The sequence below is a fragment of the Cololabis saira genome, chromosome 1 (genome assembly GCF_033807715.1).
Source record: "Cololabis saira isolate AMF1-May2022 chromosome 1, fColSai1.1, whole genome shotgun sequence".
NCBI classification, from domain to species: domain Eukaryota; kingdom Metazoa; phylum Chordata; class Actinopteri; order Beloniformes; family Belonidae; genus Cololabis; species Cololabis saira.
The window spans coordinates 47,727,841-47,747,941 of record NC_084587.1 but is presented as its reverse complement, the minus strand read 5'-3'; the positions used below and the strand labels follow the sequence as shown (position 1 = coordinate 47,747,941).

Below are 20,101 nucleotides of genomic sequence, written 5' to 3'. Positions count from 1 at the left end.
ACCAATTATGGTCAAGGACTCAATACCGAGTCCCATGACACCACCCACGACTCTTTATGTCAAACCTTTCAAAAGTTATGGCAGAGAAAATTATTCTAGGGGGCGCTGTTGAGCCGTTAGGCCACGCCCATTAATGCAAACCATGAAATATCAAATTTATCGCCAGGCCTGGCTTGCGTGCAAAATTTGGTGACTTTTGGAGAACTATCAAATATGGACCAATCAGATGAAGGGGGGCACGCTTTTTGGCGTCTAGCGTCGCCACGGTAACACTTTTGAAAGAGAAAAGTAATGCGCATAGTCGCAAGATGAAGACGCACATTTTGATGTATAACACACCTGGGTGCACGTTACGGTTCGGGCCGTATTAATTGCCGAAAGAATGGCATAAATTGCACCAAAATTACACAATTAATTCAAAATGGCCGACTTCCTGTTCGGTTTTGGCCATGGCGCCAAGAGACTTTTCTTTAAGTTGCGACATGATACAGGTGTGTACCGATTTTCGTGCATGTACGTCAAACCGTATTGTGGGGCTTGAGGCACAAAGTTTTCCAGGGGGCGCTGTTGAGCCATTTTGCCACGCCCATTAATGTAAACCATTAAATATCAAATTTTTCGCCAGGCCTGACTTGCATGCAAAATTTGGTGACTTTTTGGGCACGTTTAGGGGGGCAAAAAGGCCCTCCTTTCGTCAGAAGAAAAAAGAAAGAAAAAAGAAAGAAAGAAAGAAAAATTCCTACAGATACAATAGGGCCTTCGCACTGAAGGTGCTCGGGCCCTAAAAATTACATTTTCTGGAAGGTATGATGTCCCTTTCCTAGACAGGGTTATTTGTTTGCTTTCAAGTTATAAATAAATAAAATATTTTATGCAAACCATCTGTTTTTAAAGAAATACATACAATTTGCACATATATTTTATTTAATTTGGAGAAAACTGTGATATTTGGATGCAATTTTTTATTTGCATATTATTGCCCCCCCACTTAGCTATTGAACACACTAAATTATACAGATATTTCACAGTATAATTGAATTATTATTCAAAAATATCAAGATGACAGGGTGGACCAGCACATGACGGAGTGGACACATAAAGCAGAACACACAAAGCATGGCAAAATATGAAAATGAAACATCAGTCTATTTGAAACAAATCATTGTTTATTGTATAAATTACAAAATATTTTCTACTGCAGATGTTTCTATAAATTCTAATGTTATAGAATTTATAGGAACATCTATAAATTATCAGTATATAATAAGAGGTCACATTACATAAAATTCGTTTATACAAAGACTAGTCTTTCTTGATCTACATAATAATCTCATGCAAAAAGTTGACTTATTTTTTTTAAGTAGATCAAACACAATAGTTGTATCAGTGTAGACTACTGCATGTGATTAGACAAATGACTGCTGAAGAAGCAGAAGAGTTGTAAACAAGTCCAGCCATAAAAGCAGGTCCAGCCACGTGGCCTGCTTCACGATGGCGAGCCAACTTCTGAATGACGCTGCGGATGATGAAGCACTTGTGCTGAGAAGGACTTTCAGACGGTTCCGGGACAGGCTGGCTTTTCCCACCAGTATTACCTCCGTGCGCTTCGTGTTGTGTTTAGTTTGTGAACTTGATCGCTGGAATGCATCATGCGGTCTGGCCGGTGACGGCAGCGTCAGGGAGCGCAGCTGTCCGGCTGCGGGAGCCTCCTCCTCGGCTTACAGCACGTGTTGCAGCTCCTCCTCCTCTCCTCCTCTCCTCCTCTCCTCCTCTAACTCAACACCAACCTTTAACCAAAGTTTAAGCCGGTACTTACCTTGTCTCTGTCCGCGCAGGCTGCCGGCGGGACCGGTCACCGGGGCAGGAACCAGGCCGGGCTCAGATATGGACGGTTCGGCTGCTGCAGAGGCGGATCTGAAGGATGAGGCGGGTTCTGGCGGAGGCTGCGGCTCCTGGAGGAGGAGACTGGGGAACTACATCCCGCAGGAGACCCGCACGGAGCTGGTCCAGCTCTGCAAACTGGCGGGGCCGGTGGTAAGACCACTGGGATGGAACTGCACTGGCTTTTACCTCAGAGTTTCACCTCATGTCACTGGTTTTAGTTTTGGTGGCACGTGTGTTGAGCCGCATTTTGTAATAACGGTGCATTTTGTAATAAACGTCCAAAATGTAATAACTTTTTTATTTAATTTTGTAATAAAGCCGAATTTTGTAATAAACTGCCCCTTTTTTTAATAAATATTGTTATTGCATTTTGAGAAGATTATTATAAAATGCACTTGCAACTTTTTTATTTTCTAGGAAATGTAATAACATGGTGCATTATCTAATAATACCTATTATTGTTGTTTGTTTAACAATTAATTTATACAAGAGTGACTTTTGTTGTTTTTTTATGCAATTTCCCTTAGAGCTATGTAGCCCAATAAATCTATGTATAATACTCCAAATATAACTTTAGTTGCCTTTTTGAAGTTTGGAATTATATAGGCCAGTAACAAACAAATAAACTATGCTTTAGAATTGTTATTACATAATGCACCATGTTATTACATTTTGTAGAGAATAAAAAAGTTGCAAGTGCATTTTGCAATAATCTTCTCAAAATTTAATAACTTATAACATAATGCGGCAAAATTTATTACAAAATGCGTTGGGGTAGTTTATTACAAAATGCAGCTTTATTACAAAATGAAATGACAGGTTATTACATTTTGGACGTTTATTACAAACCCCCTGTGGCCCTGTGATGGACTGGTGACCTGTCCAGGGTGTAACCCCTGCCTCTCACCTAAAATGAGCTGGGATAGGCTCCAGCAGACCCCCGTGACCCCGCAAGGGATAAAGCGGGTAAGATAATGGATGGATGGATGGATATTACAAAATGCACCGTTATTAAAAAATGCGGCTCAACACACGTGCCCTAAAACTGAAGAAAAACCTAAAGAAAAAAAAACCTAAAGAAACCTGTAAACGTCATAAATGATAATTAGCAGGACTTGGGATGTGAATGCTGTGTGTTTTGTTTAATACGCAGAGATTTCATGTTTCTTTTTTTTTTCCCTCTTTGTCTGCATATATATTAATGGTTAATACCAATTTTTTAAAACCCTAAGGCATATATGCATTTTTAATACATAATATATACATAAAATATATTTATTTTATTAATATTTTTACCACGGTCTGTGTGAATACTCGATGCTGATTGGCTGGCAGGCGTAGGTTATAAGTGATAACCTACACCTAGAAAAACAAGTTCGGTCAAATTGCCTGATAACTTTAATATCATTGCGCTGAATCAACTGCCAGGTAGTAACCACGGCAACAGAGATTCAGAGAAGAAGAGCCGGCTACCGCGGGACAGTGACATGAGTGATTTTGTAATTTCTTTTAATGTATTTGGTGAATTTAACAATTTTGATGACTGGGATGCAGAAGAGGAGAGAAAAGAAAATGAAAAGAAACTGGAGAAACTGCACAAGGAGGTGACATGGCCTCTGGAGCGCAGCTATCGGCCGTCTCTCTGATGCTTGGCTGGAAACTCACCAGATCATGTCGGTGACGGGTCATCGGTGTGAGAGCAGCTTGCAGGTTTACTGGGATCCATCAGTACAGGAGAGACGAAAATGGAGCAACATTTTATCATCTCCCAATGCTCCGGCAAGCAGTGGCGAGGATCGCGAGCCACAAACTTTAAACGAACAAGCGGCTGCAGATGAGAGATTAAATAGTCAGATTATCCGCTCAGCTGTGGCTTGTTATAAAACTAATGATTTAAACTGAAAACAAATTAAAGCATGAATAACTGATTTATTTTTATGTTTTTTGGTAAGTGGCCTTGTTATAAGCGGGATAATGCCCTGTGCAGTGCTTTAAGTGGGCCGGTACGGAGTACCCCCACTTCTCAATATTAGCCTCTGGCGTACCGGGACTTTTTACGGCGTACCGGGACTTCTCATGAGCTCATTGTACTCTGTTCTCTCCTTGCGATTTGGCTATACAGTGGTGTCACCATGACAACGCGACTGCCCCTCGTGAGACGTTCACTCTTAAAGTTTGAATTTATGGTTCCGCGCTAAAATTGATGCAGAACTTACCTGACCTCAAACCTGATCTTTCTGAAATGTAATGGGCCACCATTACAACAGTTCAGACCACAAAGCTATGTGATGTCATGGCTGGCGAAGGGGAGACGAAGCGCAGGAGACAGGGAATGTGAAGCTCCAAGCCGTTGGAGCAAAGATGACCCCGAGACCTGCTGGAGCCTTTTCTAAGTAGGTTGAAATATAATCACAATTGTCTTATATATTCACAGTCCACTTCTTTTGACACATTTGTACAATATAATGCAAACCAGAACAGCAACACTGCTATGAATTCTACTTAAAAAAGCTTCATAGTTTTTAACATTTGTTGTCTGAAAAATTATGATTCTTCTTTATGTTTATTATGGGTCTGTGTGTTATTTTCTCCATGCCTTGTCTCCATATTTGATCTATGTGTGTCTCTCATGTGTCTGTCCACAGGTATGTTCAGTACCAGTGCCTTGTTTGTCAACCTCCTGCTCAAGATGTGGTTGCATTTTTGTAAGTATATGAAGATCTTATTCATCAATAATATCATGTTGTTGGTCCTCCTAAATATGTGAATTTGCCCTTTTAAGTTTCACTACAGTCATTGTCAACCTTTTTTATGATAGAAACAAACACAGGAGTATGTTATTTAATTGATTTACTTGTCAACTGCATAGCTCACTTCTCCAATTTTCTCCATATTTTATCTCTGTGTGGCTCTCATGTGTCTGTCCACAGGAAACTCTAGGTCCAGTTAGTTCGGTTGTGCATCAGCCTCTCTGCTACCTGAGGGCCGCCCCCCTGAAGACCTCCCTTGTGTACACATAATTTGTTTGGAAAATTCAATAAAACAATTTTCTTTCTTTCTAGCTCATGTCCTAGTATTTAAATATATCACTTAATCACCCACCGCCTAATTTACCTGACATCAGTTGAATAAGGGGAGTACCGGCACTTATTTTTGTCCACTTAAAGCACTGGCCCTGTGGTATAAGCGGGATAATGCCCTTCATATATTTATGATAATGTACACCTCGTCGGGCATTATCCCTTACATATACATATATATATATATATATATATATATATATATATTTTATTTTTATTTTTTTTTGGTGATTTTATTTTTATTTAACCTTTATTTTACCAGGAAAATCCCTTGAGACTGAATCTCTTTTACGAGGGAGACCTGGCCAAGAGGCTTAACTGGTGCAACAACAATAAAATCAATTTAACAACAACAACAACAACAAACAGTGCAAACAACATTACAATACCTTACATTAAAAATAGCAGGTGCACATTTCTGTTAGATTCTGTTTGAGAAGAACCTTGAATTCACCCAAGGAGATGAGTCCAGAAAGTTTAAGACAGTTCTGAATGTTGTTCCAGGACCAGGGAGCAGCGTAGGAGAAAGCTGCTTTGCCAAGTTCTGTGTGAATCCTGGGGACTTTATACAGCTTCCGTGTGGAAGAGCGGGAGCTGTACACACTATGAACTGGAGACAACAAGTTGGACAGATATGTGGGGAGTTTATTCAGAATGGCTTTGTAAATAAAAATAATCCAATGTTGTTGTCTCCTAAGGGTCAGTGAGGGCCAGGAAACCAGAGAATAGAGAACACAGTGATGTGTCCTAAACGCTGAGTTGGTAATGAAACGCAAAGCACTGTGATATACTGTATCAAGGTAATGAAGTTTTGAGGAGGCAGCATGCATATAAATAATGTCCCCGTAGTCCAGAGTGCTTAAAAAAGTTGCCTGTACCAGCTTTTTCTTGGCAACAATGTTAAAACAGGTTTTGTTTCTATAATAAAACCCCAGCAAAGCCCTCAGTTTCTTTACCAGATGAGACACATGTTCTGAAAATGACAGTTTGTCATCCAACCAGATACCCAGGTATTTATATGATGCTACTCTTTCAATAGTTTCTCCTCCTGTAGTTTGTATACCAGGATGGATGGTGTTGGTTGAACGGGTTCTGGTAAAAGTCATAAATTTGGTCTTTTTGGCATTGAGGACCAACTTTAGTTCAGTCAGTGATGTCTGGAGCTGTTCAAAAGCAGACTGGAGATCATTGATGGCTTGGGAAAGAGAGGGGGCGATCGAATGAATAACTGTGTCATCTGCGTAAAGATGGATTTTTGCACTGTTCAGATTCCTCCCAATGTCATTAATAAAAACTGTAAATAGGACAGGAGCCAAAACAGAACCTTGAGGGACCCCATTGGAAATTGTGATAAAGTCTGACTGGTGCCCATCTGTAGCTACACATTGGGTCCTGTCTGTAAGATAATTCCTGAACCAGTGAACCGCTGGGTCAGAAAAGCCAATATCTTTGAGTTTTTTAAGCAGTAATCCATGGTTAACAGAATCAAAAGCCTTGGTTAAATCAATAAACAGTACAGCACAGTGTTTCTTCTGGTCTAAAGCATTACAGATGTCATTAAGCACAGACATCGTTGCAGTTATGGTGCTATGTCCTGCCCTAAAACCAGACTGCGTTTCACACAGAATATTATTGTTTACCATACCAAGTACTGTTTTATCTGAAAATTTACTTGAGATTCTAATATTTTAGCTAGAATTGGCAATTTTGAGATAGGGCGATAGTTGTTGAGATCAGTTGGGTCCCCACCTTTAAAAAGTGGCACAACAAAAGCTGATTTCCATATTGTGGGAATGATATTCATTTGGAGGCTCAAATTAAAAATATGAGAAATGGGTTCAGCAATAAAATCAGCTGCAGTTTTCAGGAGATAAGGGTCCAAATTATCTGGTCCAGGAGATTTTCTTGGATTAATAGCTTTAAGAGCTTTCCTTATTTCCACACATGGAATAGGTTGAAAAGAGAAGCAGTTTTGACTTTTGTCAGTGTCATATGAATGTGTCTCACCAGCTGAGCTTGGGGTTTTTTCAGCTGCACATATGTTGGAGACAGAACCAGCTGACTTAAAGTGCTCATTAAAACATTTTATAATGCCTTCTTTGGAAGTAGTTTCAACTGCATTAACCTTAATTTTTTCTGGTAAGCTTGATTTGATTTTGGTATTGGATAAGGATTTTATTTGTTTCCAAAACTTTGTTGGGTTGTTTAGGTTTTCTGAAATAGAATTTAAATAGTATTCTGATTTTGTTTTCTTAGTCAAGGCTGTGCATTTGTTTCTTAAGGCCTTAAAGGTTGTCCAATCAGCAGGTGCATTAGTGGAGCGCGCTTTAGTCCAGGATACATTTCTTTCCCTGATTAGTTTGGCAAGTTCTTCTGTAAACCAAGGGTTATCTTTTCCAGATATTCTAAATTTCTTTATAGGGGCATGTTTGTCACAAATCATTTTAAATGACTTGTAAAAATGTTCCCAAGCACACTCCACATCATTTATTAGACTGACTCTGCCCATATCACTTTCATACAAATCACCAAGGAAGGTTTGTTTTTGAAAATGTTTGAAGTATCTTTTAAAAATATAGCGAGGTTTGGATTTACTTAGTTTGGAATCTCTTATTGTGGAAATTGTACAGTGATCGCTTACATCGTTGCAGAATACTGCAGTTGATGGATATTTATAGGGCATGTTTGTAAGTATTAGATCTAGTAGGGTGGCTTTATTCTGATCTTTTGGGTTTAGCCTAGTAGGAGCACTTATCATTTGTGTGAGGTTCAATGAATTGCATAAGTCTTTGATACCATCAGATGCAGAGGAAAGCCAGTCCCAGTTAAGATCGCCCATGAGAAGAACCTCAGTGTCACAGAGATTTTGTAGGGCCTCAAACAGTGAGGATACTGCTTCTTTAGTGGCTGATGGGGGTCTGTAACATCCAACTACAGTCAAGTGATGATTTTTATTCAAATTGACTTTAATTGCAAGCAGCTCAAATTGTCTAGCTTTGGAGATTGAAAGTGACACAGAGCCAGAGAATTTTGATTTTACATAGATTGCAACCCCGCCTCCTTTACCTACTCGGTCGGATCTATAAATATTGTAGCCATCAATAGCAATTAGATCATCGGATATTGACCTTTTTAACCAAGTTTCTGAAAGAACCAAGATATCAACATCAGTTGTAAGAGTCCATAGCTTTATCATGTCTAATTTAGGTAAAAGACTTCTAACATTGAGGTGCATGAAGCCTAGACCTGATCTACTTTTGAAATCTTCTGGTGTAAGAATACTTTGTGCAGGACCAGGATTTGGCTGTATATTACCTGAAACCAACAGCAACAATAAAATATATATATATATATATATATACATACATACATACATACATACATACATACATACATACATATATATATATATATATATATTTATATATATATATATATATATATATATATATATATATATATATATATATATATATATATATATATATATATATATATATATATTTATGTGAAGGGGAGGGGGGGTCGGGGTGAGGACTGACATCCGCTGATCTGCTGCTAGTCTGAAACTAGAAAAACACAGGGAAACGCACAACGAGCACACAAGCCTTTGAAATCTGTAAGAGAAAAAACAAACAGACACGAGAATAGGCTGAGACACAAGCAGCAACCATTTCAGGTCCCTGAGACTGAATCAAAGCTAGGCTACTGCGATTATCTGTCCCCCAAAACTGCGGAGTGAGGAGCTGTGTATGTTTGTGTAACTGTGTGTGTGTGTATAAAAACAAAACAATGCTCTACCTGAACTGTAACTACAGGAGGGAGGGCACAATCATGTTTCTCTTTTAAAGGCACTGTATGTAGCAACTTTGTAGCTGAGTCACCAAAGTTTCTAGTTCAGTTCAAGTAATTAAAGAAAAGTTGGGTCCAATCTAGATGCCGCAGCTGTCAAACACATGGAGTCTTTAAAGGCACATCTTAAGCCGAGGACACACCAACCCCGACGTTGCCCGCTGTCGGCCGACTGCTGTGTCGCCTCGCGTCGCCTGTGTCGGGCTGGGTCGGGCTCAAAAAGAAGCATTTGGACACACGCAAAGACGACACCCAATGGCCAACTAGCACGTACGTTCTGCGCAGTCTGTGTTTTGCGAATTTGCTGCGATGTTTTCGGAGAAGAGCCGCCGGTCCGGGGCGCAGCAGCAGCTCACGTACAGACGTGATCGCCAGGTCAACCTGCCGTCGTCCCGGGGAGAAATCTGCAGCTCTGTGGAGAATTACCGCTGGCTGAAATAAATCATTTAGGAAGATAAATGTTGGTTTAATAGATGGAATCTAACAGTTGGAGCTACGCCTGTTAAGAAATTTGCTCCGAAAATTTCGGGATTTCTGTCTGCCCGCCGGCTCAGTAGCTGATTTATGGTTCCGCGTTAAATCGACGCAGATCTGAACAGCCAATCACAGAGTGAGCTGTTTGACCGACGGCCGACGCCGATTCGACATGTCGAATCGGCTGAAAAGCTGCCGACGGTCGGCCGACCTGTGGCGACGTGCGGGACACACTGAGAAAACTAGGCCGACAGACGCGCACCGATGCTCATCGACTGCCCGACAGCCGACAGTCGGCTTGGTGTGTCAGGGCCTTTAAGTATATCTCGGGATACCAATGACCGCATGTGATTCAACATAACCATATATTCATTTCTTTGAACAGTAATAAGCTACCACTCTGATCATACCCCCTTCCTCAATACTCCAAAGAGGAGTACAGAACGCTCATCAAGACAAGAAACGTATGAAATAAATCATTGTTTCTCGCCCGCTTCACGCTCAAAAGGGGGTATCACAACTCATCATCGTGGATAGCGAGACCAAACACTTTAGAAACACATTTCTCAAGTCAAGAACTATAGAAATGATCCCTGAAAGTATAGTCTTAACTTCCTCAGCGCCGGCAACAGAAGGTCATTCACGGACACATCCTTCTCAGTAATGGTGCAATTCTGTTGATGAGCAGGCCCAAAACGCCAAGGTAATACGCACTAAAAAATTAAAAACAAACTAACAATGGCCGGGTTTCCCAGATCCAACCTCTCTTAAGGATTTAAGAGAGGTTCAAAGAAGGTTTGAACTAAGAGAGAATCCTAAGATACGGGTGTTTCCCAGATGACTTCTTAACACCGTCCTTTAGTTTCGCTCTTTCAGACGCTCTTTGGAGCAGCTGTACGGTTCTGAAACCAAATGAATCGATGCCAGGCAAATCGATCACCGATCACTATCAGCGCATTTTCACACGCAGCACTGCTGCCTAACGCACTAATTCACTGCTGCCTGTGCGTTATAATAAAAAATTAAGATGATAAATATAATTCAATGACCCTTTTTCATCCAAACGGTGCGTTACTCCGTTATTTCTGGCTACAGTGAGGCTTTTTTTCCCCACACACGGAGACCGGGAGTAAACGGGGTGGGCGTGTGTGTGCGTTCAAAAACATGAGCCAAGAGAAGGCGAGTTTCGCAAATCGCAACGTGGAATTACAGCAAACCCTGGTTTTTCGCAGGGGTTATGTTCCAAAAAGAACCCGTGATAAGTGAAATTCTTTTTACAATTATAGAGGGCTTCAGATTGCAGAGATCATCCCCGCCTCGCACGTATTCCTCCTCTTCTGAATGATGCTGCATCCCGACTCGCGCTGTATACAGCGCGAGTCGGCAGGTGGGTTTTTTCAAGAGAAGAAAATAGTTATGGGTCGTTGTCTTCGCTCTTTTTTCTTCTGGGCAAAAAGATTCTTTAATATAAACCGACACCATTGATTATATTTGAGACTGTAATGAACGATTCATCAAAGGATCTCGTTCTTCAGCTGCTGCTTCCCTGTCATCACATAGGGGCTCGGGCTCGGGCACGGCGCAGGTGTCCCGGCTGCCTGACAGCCCGGTCCGACAGCACGTCCAGGGGACTGAAGTGCTGACGCACGAATGCGTTCATATAAACAGTTCTGCTTCGCGCGGCGACGCGGTTGATTTGCAGCGAGAAATTGCTGTATAGCAGCCAAATTATCAAATAAATGATATTCATGATGATCGTTTTATTTGTGCGCATAAAGCATATACAGGAACACACTTGTTATTCCTTATTTTTCTTTTTTTCCCCCTTTGCTGTCACCAATAAATGCTAAACAATATAAATCTAAAGTATAAAATAAATCAAAATTTGTGCGGGGTGCATTGTTTTAATATCTCATTGCTTGGTGTGATATTGATTTGCCTGACGCGGCTGGATCTGTGAGTCTTTGTTCACTAAGATGGTTGGAAAGACTGGGTCAGCAGCATCTTTCATTTCCTTCTTAATGAAAGAGATACTTAAGCTAAGAGCAACTCTGGGAAACGCGATTTTCTTTCACAGGCTCCTTAAGAAGGTTTGAAAGAAGTCTTTCGCTGTTAAGAACTACTTAACTGATCTGGGAAACCCGGCCAATGTTCTTTCGGTCTGAACGGTACCGAAACATATAAATTAAATTTTGTTATTCTATTAGAGATAACCCACAATCCTTTGCGACAGCGGTTGTGTGGATTTTAAAGTGAAATGTCTATGACAGTGCTTCTCAATCCTGGTCCTCGAGTACCACTGTCCTGCATGTTTTAGATGTTTCCCTGCACCAACACACCTGATTCTAATTAAAGGTCCTCATTAGCTTGTCACCAAGGTCTGCACAACTCTGTTGATGACACAGGTACTTGTATCACGGTGTGCTGAAGCAGGATAGCATCTAAAACATGCAGGACAGTGGTACTCGAGGACCAGGATTGAGAAACACTGGTCTATGATATTTACTTTTCCATTATATTCAAATTTTCTAAAACACACACACATTTTATATATATATATATATATATATATATATATATATATATATATATATATATATATATATATATATATATATATATACATATAACGTTTCTTCAAAGTTAAAGTTATAAATTGTATTAAAAACATGCATGGCATAAGTGTAGTTTTGATCCACTTCAAATGTTGACTGCTGTATTAATATTAAATAATGACATTTGATCTAGGAATAATGATATTATGCACACCTAAAAACATCAAAGTAGTTAGAAAAATGTAACTGAGCTTAGCAGAAAAAAAGTACAGATTCACAAATATACAAGTCCAGTTTAGCTGTTCAGTTTAAAAACTGGAACCACCATTAAGTCACATTGTAAATTGAACTGAAGGAATATAAATACTTGTGACAGACATTTTAACGCCCGACTGGCAAAATAAAAAACAATTAATACTAGTTCACAATGACACATGGAAGCATACACGTCTTCCAGAGACTCTTATTTTTATATATACATCACTTAAACAGGGGTGCACACAAGCCGGGACTCCAGGGCTAGTCTACTGCATGTTTTAGATGTTTCCCTGTCTTCAACACACCTGATTCTAATCATTGGTCGTCATCAACATGTCATCAAGGTTTACACAACTCTGTTGGTGACACAGCCTTGTCTATCAGGGTTGTGTTGAGGCAGGGAAACATCTAAAACGTGCAGTAGACCAGTGTTTCTCAACCCTGGTCCTCGAGGCACCCCTGTCCACCATGTTTTAGATCAGTGCTTCTCAATCCTGGTCCTGGAGTACCACTGTCCTGCATGTTTTAGATGTTTCCCTGCACCAACACAGCTGATTCTAATTAATGGTCCTAATTAGCTTGTCACCAAGGTCTGCACAACTCTGTTGATGACACAGGTACTTGTATCACGGTGTGCTGAAGCAGGGTAGCATCTAAAACATGCAGGACAGTGGTACTCGAGGACCAGGATTGAGAAACACTGTTTTAGATGTTTTCCTGCACCAACACACCTGATTCTAATTAATGGTCCTAATTAGCTTGTCACCAAGGTCTGCACAACTCTGTTGATGACACACATACTTTTATCACGGTGTGCTGAAGCAGGGAAACATCTAAAACATGCAGGATAGGGGTGCCTCGAGGACCAGGGTTGGGAAACACTGCAGTAGACCATCCCTGGAGTCCCGGCTTGTGTGCACCAATGCTTAGAATACATGATAATGGTTCATGAAATTATGACACTACTTCCTTTAGTTCCCTATGAAAACAAAACTTCTGACATTATCAGTTGTCACATGTGATTCAATATAACCATATATTAATTTCTTTGAACAGTAATAAGCTACCACTCTGATCATACCCCCTTCCTCAATACTCCAAAGAGGAGTACAGAACGCTCATCAAGACAAGAAACGTATGATATAAATCATTATTTCTCACCCGCCTCACGCTCAAAAGGGGGTATCACAACTCATCATCGTAGATAGCGAGACCAAACACTTTAGAAACACATTTCTCAAGTCAAGAACTATAGAAATGATCCCTGAAAGTATAGTCTTAACTTCCTCAGCGCCAGCAACAGAAAGTCATTCACGGAAACATCCTTCTCAGTAATGGTGCAATTCTGTTGACGAGCAGGCCCAAAACGGCAAGGTAATACACACTAAAAAATGTAAAACAAACTAACAATGTTCTTTCGGTCTGAACGGTACCGAAACATATGCATTAAATTTTGTTATTCTATTAGAGATAACCCACAATCCTTTGCGACAACGGTTGTGTGGATTTTAAAGTGAAATGTCTTGTGATATATATATCTAATGAATTTATGATCTATGAAAGTCTAGCTTTTTGAATGGAATTATGGAAATTAAACTTTTCCATGATATTCAAATTTTCTAAAATACACACACATTATATATATAGCGTTTCATCAAAATTAAAGTTATAAATTGTATTAAAAACGTGCATGGCATAAGTGTAGTTTTGATCCACTTCAAATGTTGACTGCTTTATTTATTATTATTTATATTATACAATGACATTTGATTTAGGAAAAATGATATTATGCACACTTACAAAGATCAAAGTAGTTAGAAAAATGTAACTGAGGTTAGCAGAAAAAAAGTACTGATTTACAAATATACAAGTCCAGTTTAGCTGTTCAGTTTAAAAACTGGAACCACCATTAAGTCACATTGTAAATTTAACTGAAGGAATATAAATACTTGTGACTGACATTCTAACACCTGACTGGCAAAATAAAAAACAATTAATACTAGTTCACAATTCTGTGGGGGGTGCTGAGTGAGTATGGAGTCCGGGGCCCTCTATTAAGGGCTGTCTGGTCTCTATATGATCGGAGCAGGAGTCTGGTTCGCATTGCCGGCAGTAGATCAGACTTGTTCCCGGTGCATGTTGGAATCCAGCAGGGCTGGCCTTTGTCACCGGTCCTGTTCATAATTTTTATGGACAGGATTTCTAGGCGCAGCCAGGGGCCGGAGGGGATCCGGTTTGGGAACCTCAGGATTTCATCTCTGCTTTTTGCTGATGACGTTGTCTTGTTGGCTTCTTCGGACCGGGACCTTCAGCATGTGCTGGGGCGGTTTGAGGCCGAGTGCGACGCGGCAGGGATGAGAATCAGCACCTCCAAGACCGAGGCCATGGTTCTCCATCGGAAAAGGGTGGCGTGCCTTCTCCGGGTGGGCGGAGAAGTCCTGCCTCAGGTGGAGGAGTATCTCGGGATCTTGTTCACGAGTGAGGGAATGATGGAGCGTGAGATTGACAGACGGATCAGTGCAGCGTCCGCAGTAATGCGGTCGATGTACCGGACCGTCGTGGTGAAGAAGGAGCTGAGTCGAAAGGCGAAGCTCTCGATTTACCGGTCAATCTACGCCCCTACCCTCACCTATGGTCATGAACTTTGGGTAGTGACCGAAAGGACAAGATCGCGGATACAAGCGGCCGAGATGAGTTTCCTCTGCAGGGTGGCTGGACGCTCCCTTAGACATAGGGTGAGGAGTTCGGTCACCCGGGAGGAGCTCGGAGTCGAGCCGCTGCTCTTCACATTGAGAGGAGTCAGCTGAGGTGGCTTGGGCATCTGTACCGGATGCCTCCTGGACGCCTCCCTAGGGAGGTGTTCCAGGCAACGGAGAGATACGCTAGAGGGGTCATTCTTTTTGGTTTGGAACGCTTCATCTGACATTATTACTAGAAAACTTAAAACGTATATGAATTTTTTTCATAAATCCTGCCTCAATCGTGCCTCAAGCTCCTTTAAGGAAAAAAAAAACAAAAAAAAAACGTGGCAATAATTCGGGAACGGGTCAGTCAACACAGCCGATCTATCTGCCACCATTTGGTCAGAAGTGGTGTTGCCATGCAAAGTTACTTCAAAATCACTAAAGGAGCCATCCCAGCAACATTTCCTCTGACATTTGTTGTTTTTAATACAATTTGTTGGGATTTGAAAGTTCATATGCCGAAAGTTATGTCACACATGCTGTTGATGTTTTTGTCTCTTGTGCTGCAGGTATTCTCCCAGCTGATGATCTTCCTGATCAGTTTCGTCAGCATGGTGTTCTGCGGCCATCTGGGAAAGATCGAGCTAGCAGGGGTGGCGTTGGCAATTTCGGTGAGGAAACTCGCCCGAGTGCCATCCTTTGTTGCTCTGGTATAACGAGATTGTTAACGTGTGTGTTTTGACCCTGAATGATGTGCCCTGGTTTGATATGCAGGTTATCAACGTCACCGGTATTTCCATTGGCTGCGGTCTGTCGTTGACCTGTGATACCCTCATATCGCAGGTACAGTCCTCACCGCAGGTTCTTCTTTTACCGTATTTATCTAGCAAAGAGAGGCGCGACCGTTGCAGCTGGGTTCCCAGGTTATCCTGGGGCCAGCTCATAAACAACTTAAAGGGAGCGCTTGTATCAGGTTAGTTTTCTTTGATCCATCCCACCCGTGACTGTTGTTCGTGTACCTGTCTCACGCAGACGTATGGGGGCGGTAACTTGAAGCGCGTGGGTGTGATTCTCCAGAGGGGCATTCTGATTCTGCTGCTGGCCTGCTTCCCCTGCTGGGCCGTCCTCATCAACACCGAGCCTCTCCTGCTCGCTTTCAGACAAAACCCAGAGGTCGCCAGGTCAGCCAACCCCCTTTCACTCACACCGCTGGATGTCCCATCTGATCTTACGTGACTTGCAACACTTTGAACAAATTGAATTAAAATGTGATCCCCGAGCTCACGGGTCATTTGGTCCGTGAATCATCAGTCTGAAATAAGAAAATCTCAAGCAGGGAGCTGTCTCGCTGGGAGGAGGCAAAGTTAACCGCCACGCTGCTGCAACGCCGCTGCTGTCATTTCAGAACAGGAACATTTTAACAGGGACAATCCTGAAATAGAACAAGTGGGGAAATATATGGACGGAAAGGAAAATCAGTGATTCTTACATTTACTTTTCCTTTAATATAATGCAGGGGTCTTTCTGTGTGGAGTTTGCATGTTCTCCCCGTGCTTGCGTGCGTTTCCTCCGGGTACTCCGGCTTCCTCCCACAGTCCAAAAACATGCCTAGTAGGTTAACTGAGGATTATAAATTGCCCGTAGGTGTGAGTGTTAGTGTGTCTGTTTATATATGTGGTCCTGTGATGGACTGGCGACCTGTCCAGGGTGGACCCCTGCCTTTTACCTGATATTGGCTGGGATAGGCTCCAGCAGACCCCCGTGACCCTGTACAGGATAAAGCAGGTTTAGAAAATGGATGGATGGATATTGAACTGAAGACACTTTATGTTGTTTTATTTTTTGTCAATTTTGTTTTCAAGTGGAGCTTTTAATATTATAGGTTAAACTAGTCATTCCACTTTGATAGAAATAATTCAGTAATTGTTGTGAGATTGATATGAAAAGCGTCAGTCATACATGGGGGCTTGTGCAAGGTAAAAATCCGGAGCAGTTGTTTTACTCCAGTCGGGGGAAGTGACTGGTCATCGTTTCTGCCGACCCACTGAGCTTTTCTGCGTTTTCTTTCCCACGCTGGTTGTGTCCACTCGTCTCAGCGCGTCCCCACTCCCTGGGACCATTGTTGTTGTTACGATCCGTGATTGTCGGTGGGGTGAACCCGGAGGCCGAGGGAAGCTCGTCTATGATTTAGGGCGGAGTTTTGCTCTGAAAAAGGATTTATGACGATGAAACATCAACCTCAAGACTGAATTCAGAAGTATGCTGCAGAAAGTGAAGTTGTATTTATTTGTTTTAATTCTTCGACTGCTGGCTCAGCAGATTTTTGTCCCAGTGCTGATCCTTGTGCTGTTACCTCTTGAGACTTGTTGTTCATAGCAGCTGGCTGCTGGTTCCAGTTTTCTGGGACCGGTCTTTTCACAGTGTATTCACTTCCCCCGCTTGGTATGAAATGGCCTTTTCTAGGTTTTAAGTTCATCTGTTTTCCCTTTGTTTGGAGTGCTGCGTGTGAATATTGTATCATGCTTTATTACAAAAGGACCGAAACGATCTCAGGGTCCTTGGTCTCCAGATCTTGAGATACTTGCATGTAGGGATGGGAATTGATAAGATTTTTCTAATTCCGATTCCATTTTTGATTCTGTTTAACAATTCGATTCTTTATCGATTCTCTTATAGATTCTCATTTGGATATATAATATATATAATAATAAAATAAATATTCTTCTGTAGAAATTAACTAAATACAACAAATTATTCTTTGGCAATTACACAAGAATGTCCAGTAACATGCTCAACATTTTTCTAATAGAAATTAAATAAATGAAAATTCTCCTTTTTAAAAGGATATCTGAGCTGAGCACTCAAAAATAAAACTACGCAACATTGCAAGTATTGCAAGTCGCCCTGTTGTCATCCTTTTTGGTAAAATGTAACCAAACTTTCGAGCGTTTATGCCGCTTTGTCGCCATGTTTTCCTGGTGTTGCGTAGATACGCAACGTGCGTGGTGACGTCATTCGCTCCCACTGGAATTGATAAGGGAATCGTTTGCAAAAAAGGCAAACCATTCCAAGGAATTGAAAGACTGGGAACCGGTTCTCAACAAGAACCGGTTTTTCGATTCCCATCTCTACTTGCTACTGCATGTATCCTGGAGGCGTGAGACGGATCAGTTTGGTTGTGTACTTTCAAACTTCATCTAGTTCTTGCACGTTTTGCAGACATCATGCTTATCATTACTTTTACTTAATGAATCTTAAGGCTTTTCCTGAATGAAATGAGACGTGATTTTTAGTTTTTTACCTGCAATAAATCGAAGTAAGTTCCTTTGGTTTTTGTCCCGTCGATGATACGGTAGGACGGTGTAGTTTCGCATGTGTTGACATGTTCGTACGGTTCCCTTGTGTGGCCTTGCCGACACTACACCGTGACCGTTTAGTCCACCAACCCTAAATAAAGCAAAATCAACATGCTGAACCGATGATGCAGGTCCACTGCACTCACACAGAAGCGTTGCAGTTGCCGCCGGACTCCAACCTAAGCAGAAATGTAACATCGCACTTGATTCAATGTGGACTGTCTCAACAGGGAAGCCAAAGTGCAGGGATTAAAGTTCTCCGTACTGGGTACGGATTTCCGTCCTGGGGATTTTTTTGGGATATTTTTTTATGAGATCAGCGCAAATCCGACAAAAAATATGAACACCGGGGTGTCTGTAGCGCCGCGGTGACTTGTTGAACGGCGCCCACTGCAGTCAATCAGCTGTTGGCTGTGCACACACAGTAAAGTTCTCCTCTGGTTTAGATGCACGTAACCTGACACCTAATACCAGGCTGAAAACTTTCCGTCCTGGGATTTTTTTTTGCTTTAATCCCTGAAAGTGCTCTCATTGTGGCATATATGTAAAAGTTGGAAGAGCTTTTTCAGGTTCTTTCCGCTCCGTGCGTTCAACGGTACGCGTGTGACCTTCCGCAGCTAGGGGATCAGCCTTGATCTGTTGTAGCTCTATCGCCTGTTAGGTATTTCATTTGTCAGTGTACATTCATTTTTGCATTTCAGGTGTGCAACACGTTCCAACTGGTAATGGGGGGTTATTTATTGCTAGAAAGGAAAAAAAGACGGCGTTTCGCGGTCAGCCAAGAGACAAAGTCCCACTAGCATGCCCTCGGGGACCACCCCAGTTTGGCAATCAAGAGGCACTACCCCGGATGTCCGGTTGATGATGTTCAGGCGCATGAACCAAGCCAGCCCCAAAACATCCAGAGCCCTAAGGAACACAGGGCACATCTCATCCACCCCCAGTGTCGTGCCCCCAAGGAGCTTATTAACCACTTTGCTGACCTAAATTCCCACAGATAGAAGGGTCCACCTTGGCTCTGTCTCCCCGTAGAAGATTGGGTCGTGTGATTGAGGAGGTGTTCAAAGTATTCCACCGACTGACAATGTCCCATGTCCAGATCAGCAGCGCCCCATCCCCACTATTCAGTATTGGTGTTGCCCTGCTTTCTGCTCCAGAGCCGCCAAATGGCGGATCAAAATCTCAAAGCTGTAAGAAAATTGTATAAGACATGAAGGCGCAAGTCCAATGACACAACAACATAGTCGATTATCGATCAGCGACTTGTCATGGTGCCAAGTGTACATGTGGACACCTTTATGTTTGAACATGGTGCACACAAGTACAAGAACCTTATGAGTAATGCTTCTTAGTAAAACAATCATAACTTTTTTTTTTTGGCATGTCTTCTGTAGATTAGCAAGTTTCCGTTAACCAGTCAGGCCATAGACCAGTCAGCATTGGAAACTAATCATCCCAAAATATCAGAAAAAAACCCAACAACACATGGACAGCTGTAGTGGTAAACGTGTAATGCAGAAGGGACTTGAAAAACCTCTCCATCTTTTAGGTTGTCAGTATGGGAGCACTTCATCTTCCCTGTCGATGATGGTTTGGATCAAATCAACACATTGTTACATCTCTTGCGAGGTACGAATTATGTTATATTTCTTCAATGTTTTTAATTTAAAGGATGATGGTCAAATCAAACATGACAGTCACATATAGACACAAATGAATGAACATCATCCCCCTGTGTTGTTGATGGGAGAAAATCCTAATGATCAAATATCCTGAAAAACCACCTCCTGGAAGCATAAAAATGTTAACGCATCAGTACTGTTTCCATTACATATATGTATTTGGTTTTGTGCAAATCCAGGGGTAATGGAAACACGCCTATAGTCTGGAGGCCCTCCCACATGCGTCGGGGATGGAGTTGAGCTTGTAGGCTTTGACCAATGTCCATGTGAGATCCA

At 41.7% G+C, this 20,101-nt stretch overlaps 1 protein-coding gene and 2 non-coding genes across 3 annotated transcripts in view; 1 reads left to right on the top strand and 2 right to left on the bottom strand.

Annotated features, from left to right (window-relative positions):
• Positions 1-1,491: 1,491 nt before the first annotated feature.
• Positions 1,492-20,101, top strand: part of LOC133441966 (multidrug and toxin extrusion protein 1-like) — a 36,691-nt gene continuing 18,081 nt past the window's right edge. The window contains exons 1-5 of the mRNA XM_061719848.1: positions 1,492-1,727; positions 1,836-2,034; positions 15,357-15,458; positions 15,562-15,630; positions 15,820-15,968. Coding sequence (XP_061575832.1) covers positions 1,492-1,727; positions 1,836-2,034; positions 15,357-15,458; positions 15,562-15,630; positions 15,820-15,968 — 755 coding nt within the window. The remainder of the gene's footprint in view (positions 1,728-1,835; positions 2,035-15,356; positions 15,459-15,561; positions 15,631-15,819; positions 15,969-20,101) is intronic.
• On the bottom strand, positions 9,685-9,899 carry LOC133454572 (small nucleolar RNA U3). Its single transcript, XR_009783389.1, has one exon. It is a non-coding gene; the product is annotated as a small nucleolar RNA U3 (small nucleolar RNA).
• On the bottom strand, positions 13,169-13,383 carry LOC133454579 (small nucleolar RNA U3). Its single transcript, XR_009783390.1, has one exon. It is a non-coding gene; the product is annotated as a small nucleolar RNA U3 (small nucleolar RNA).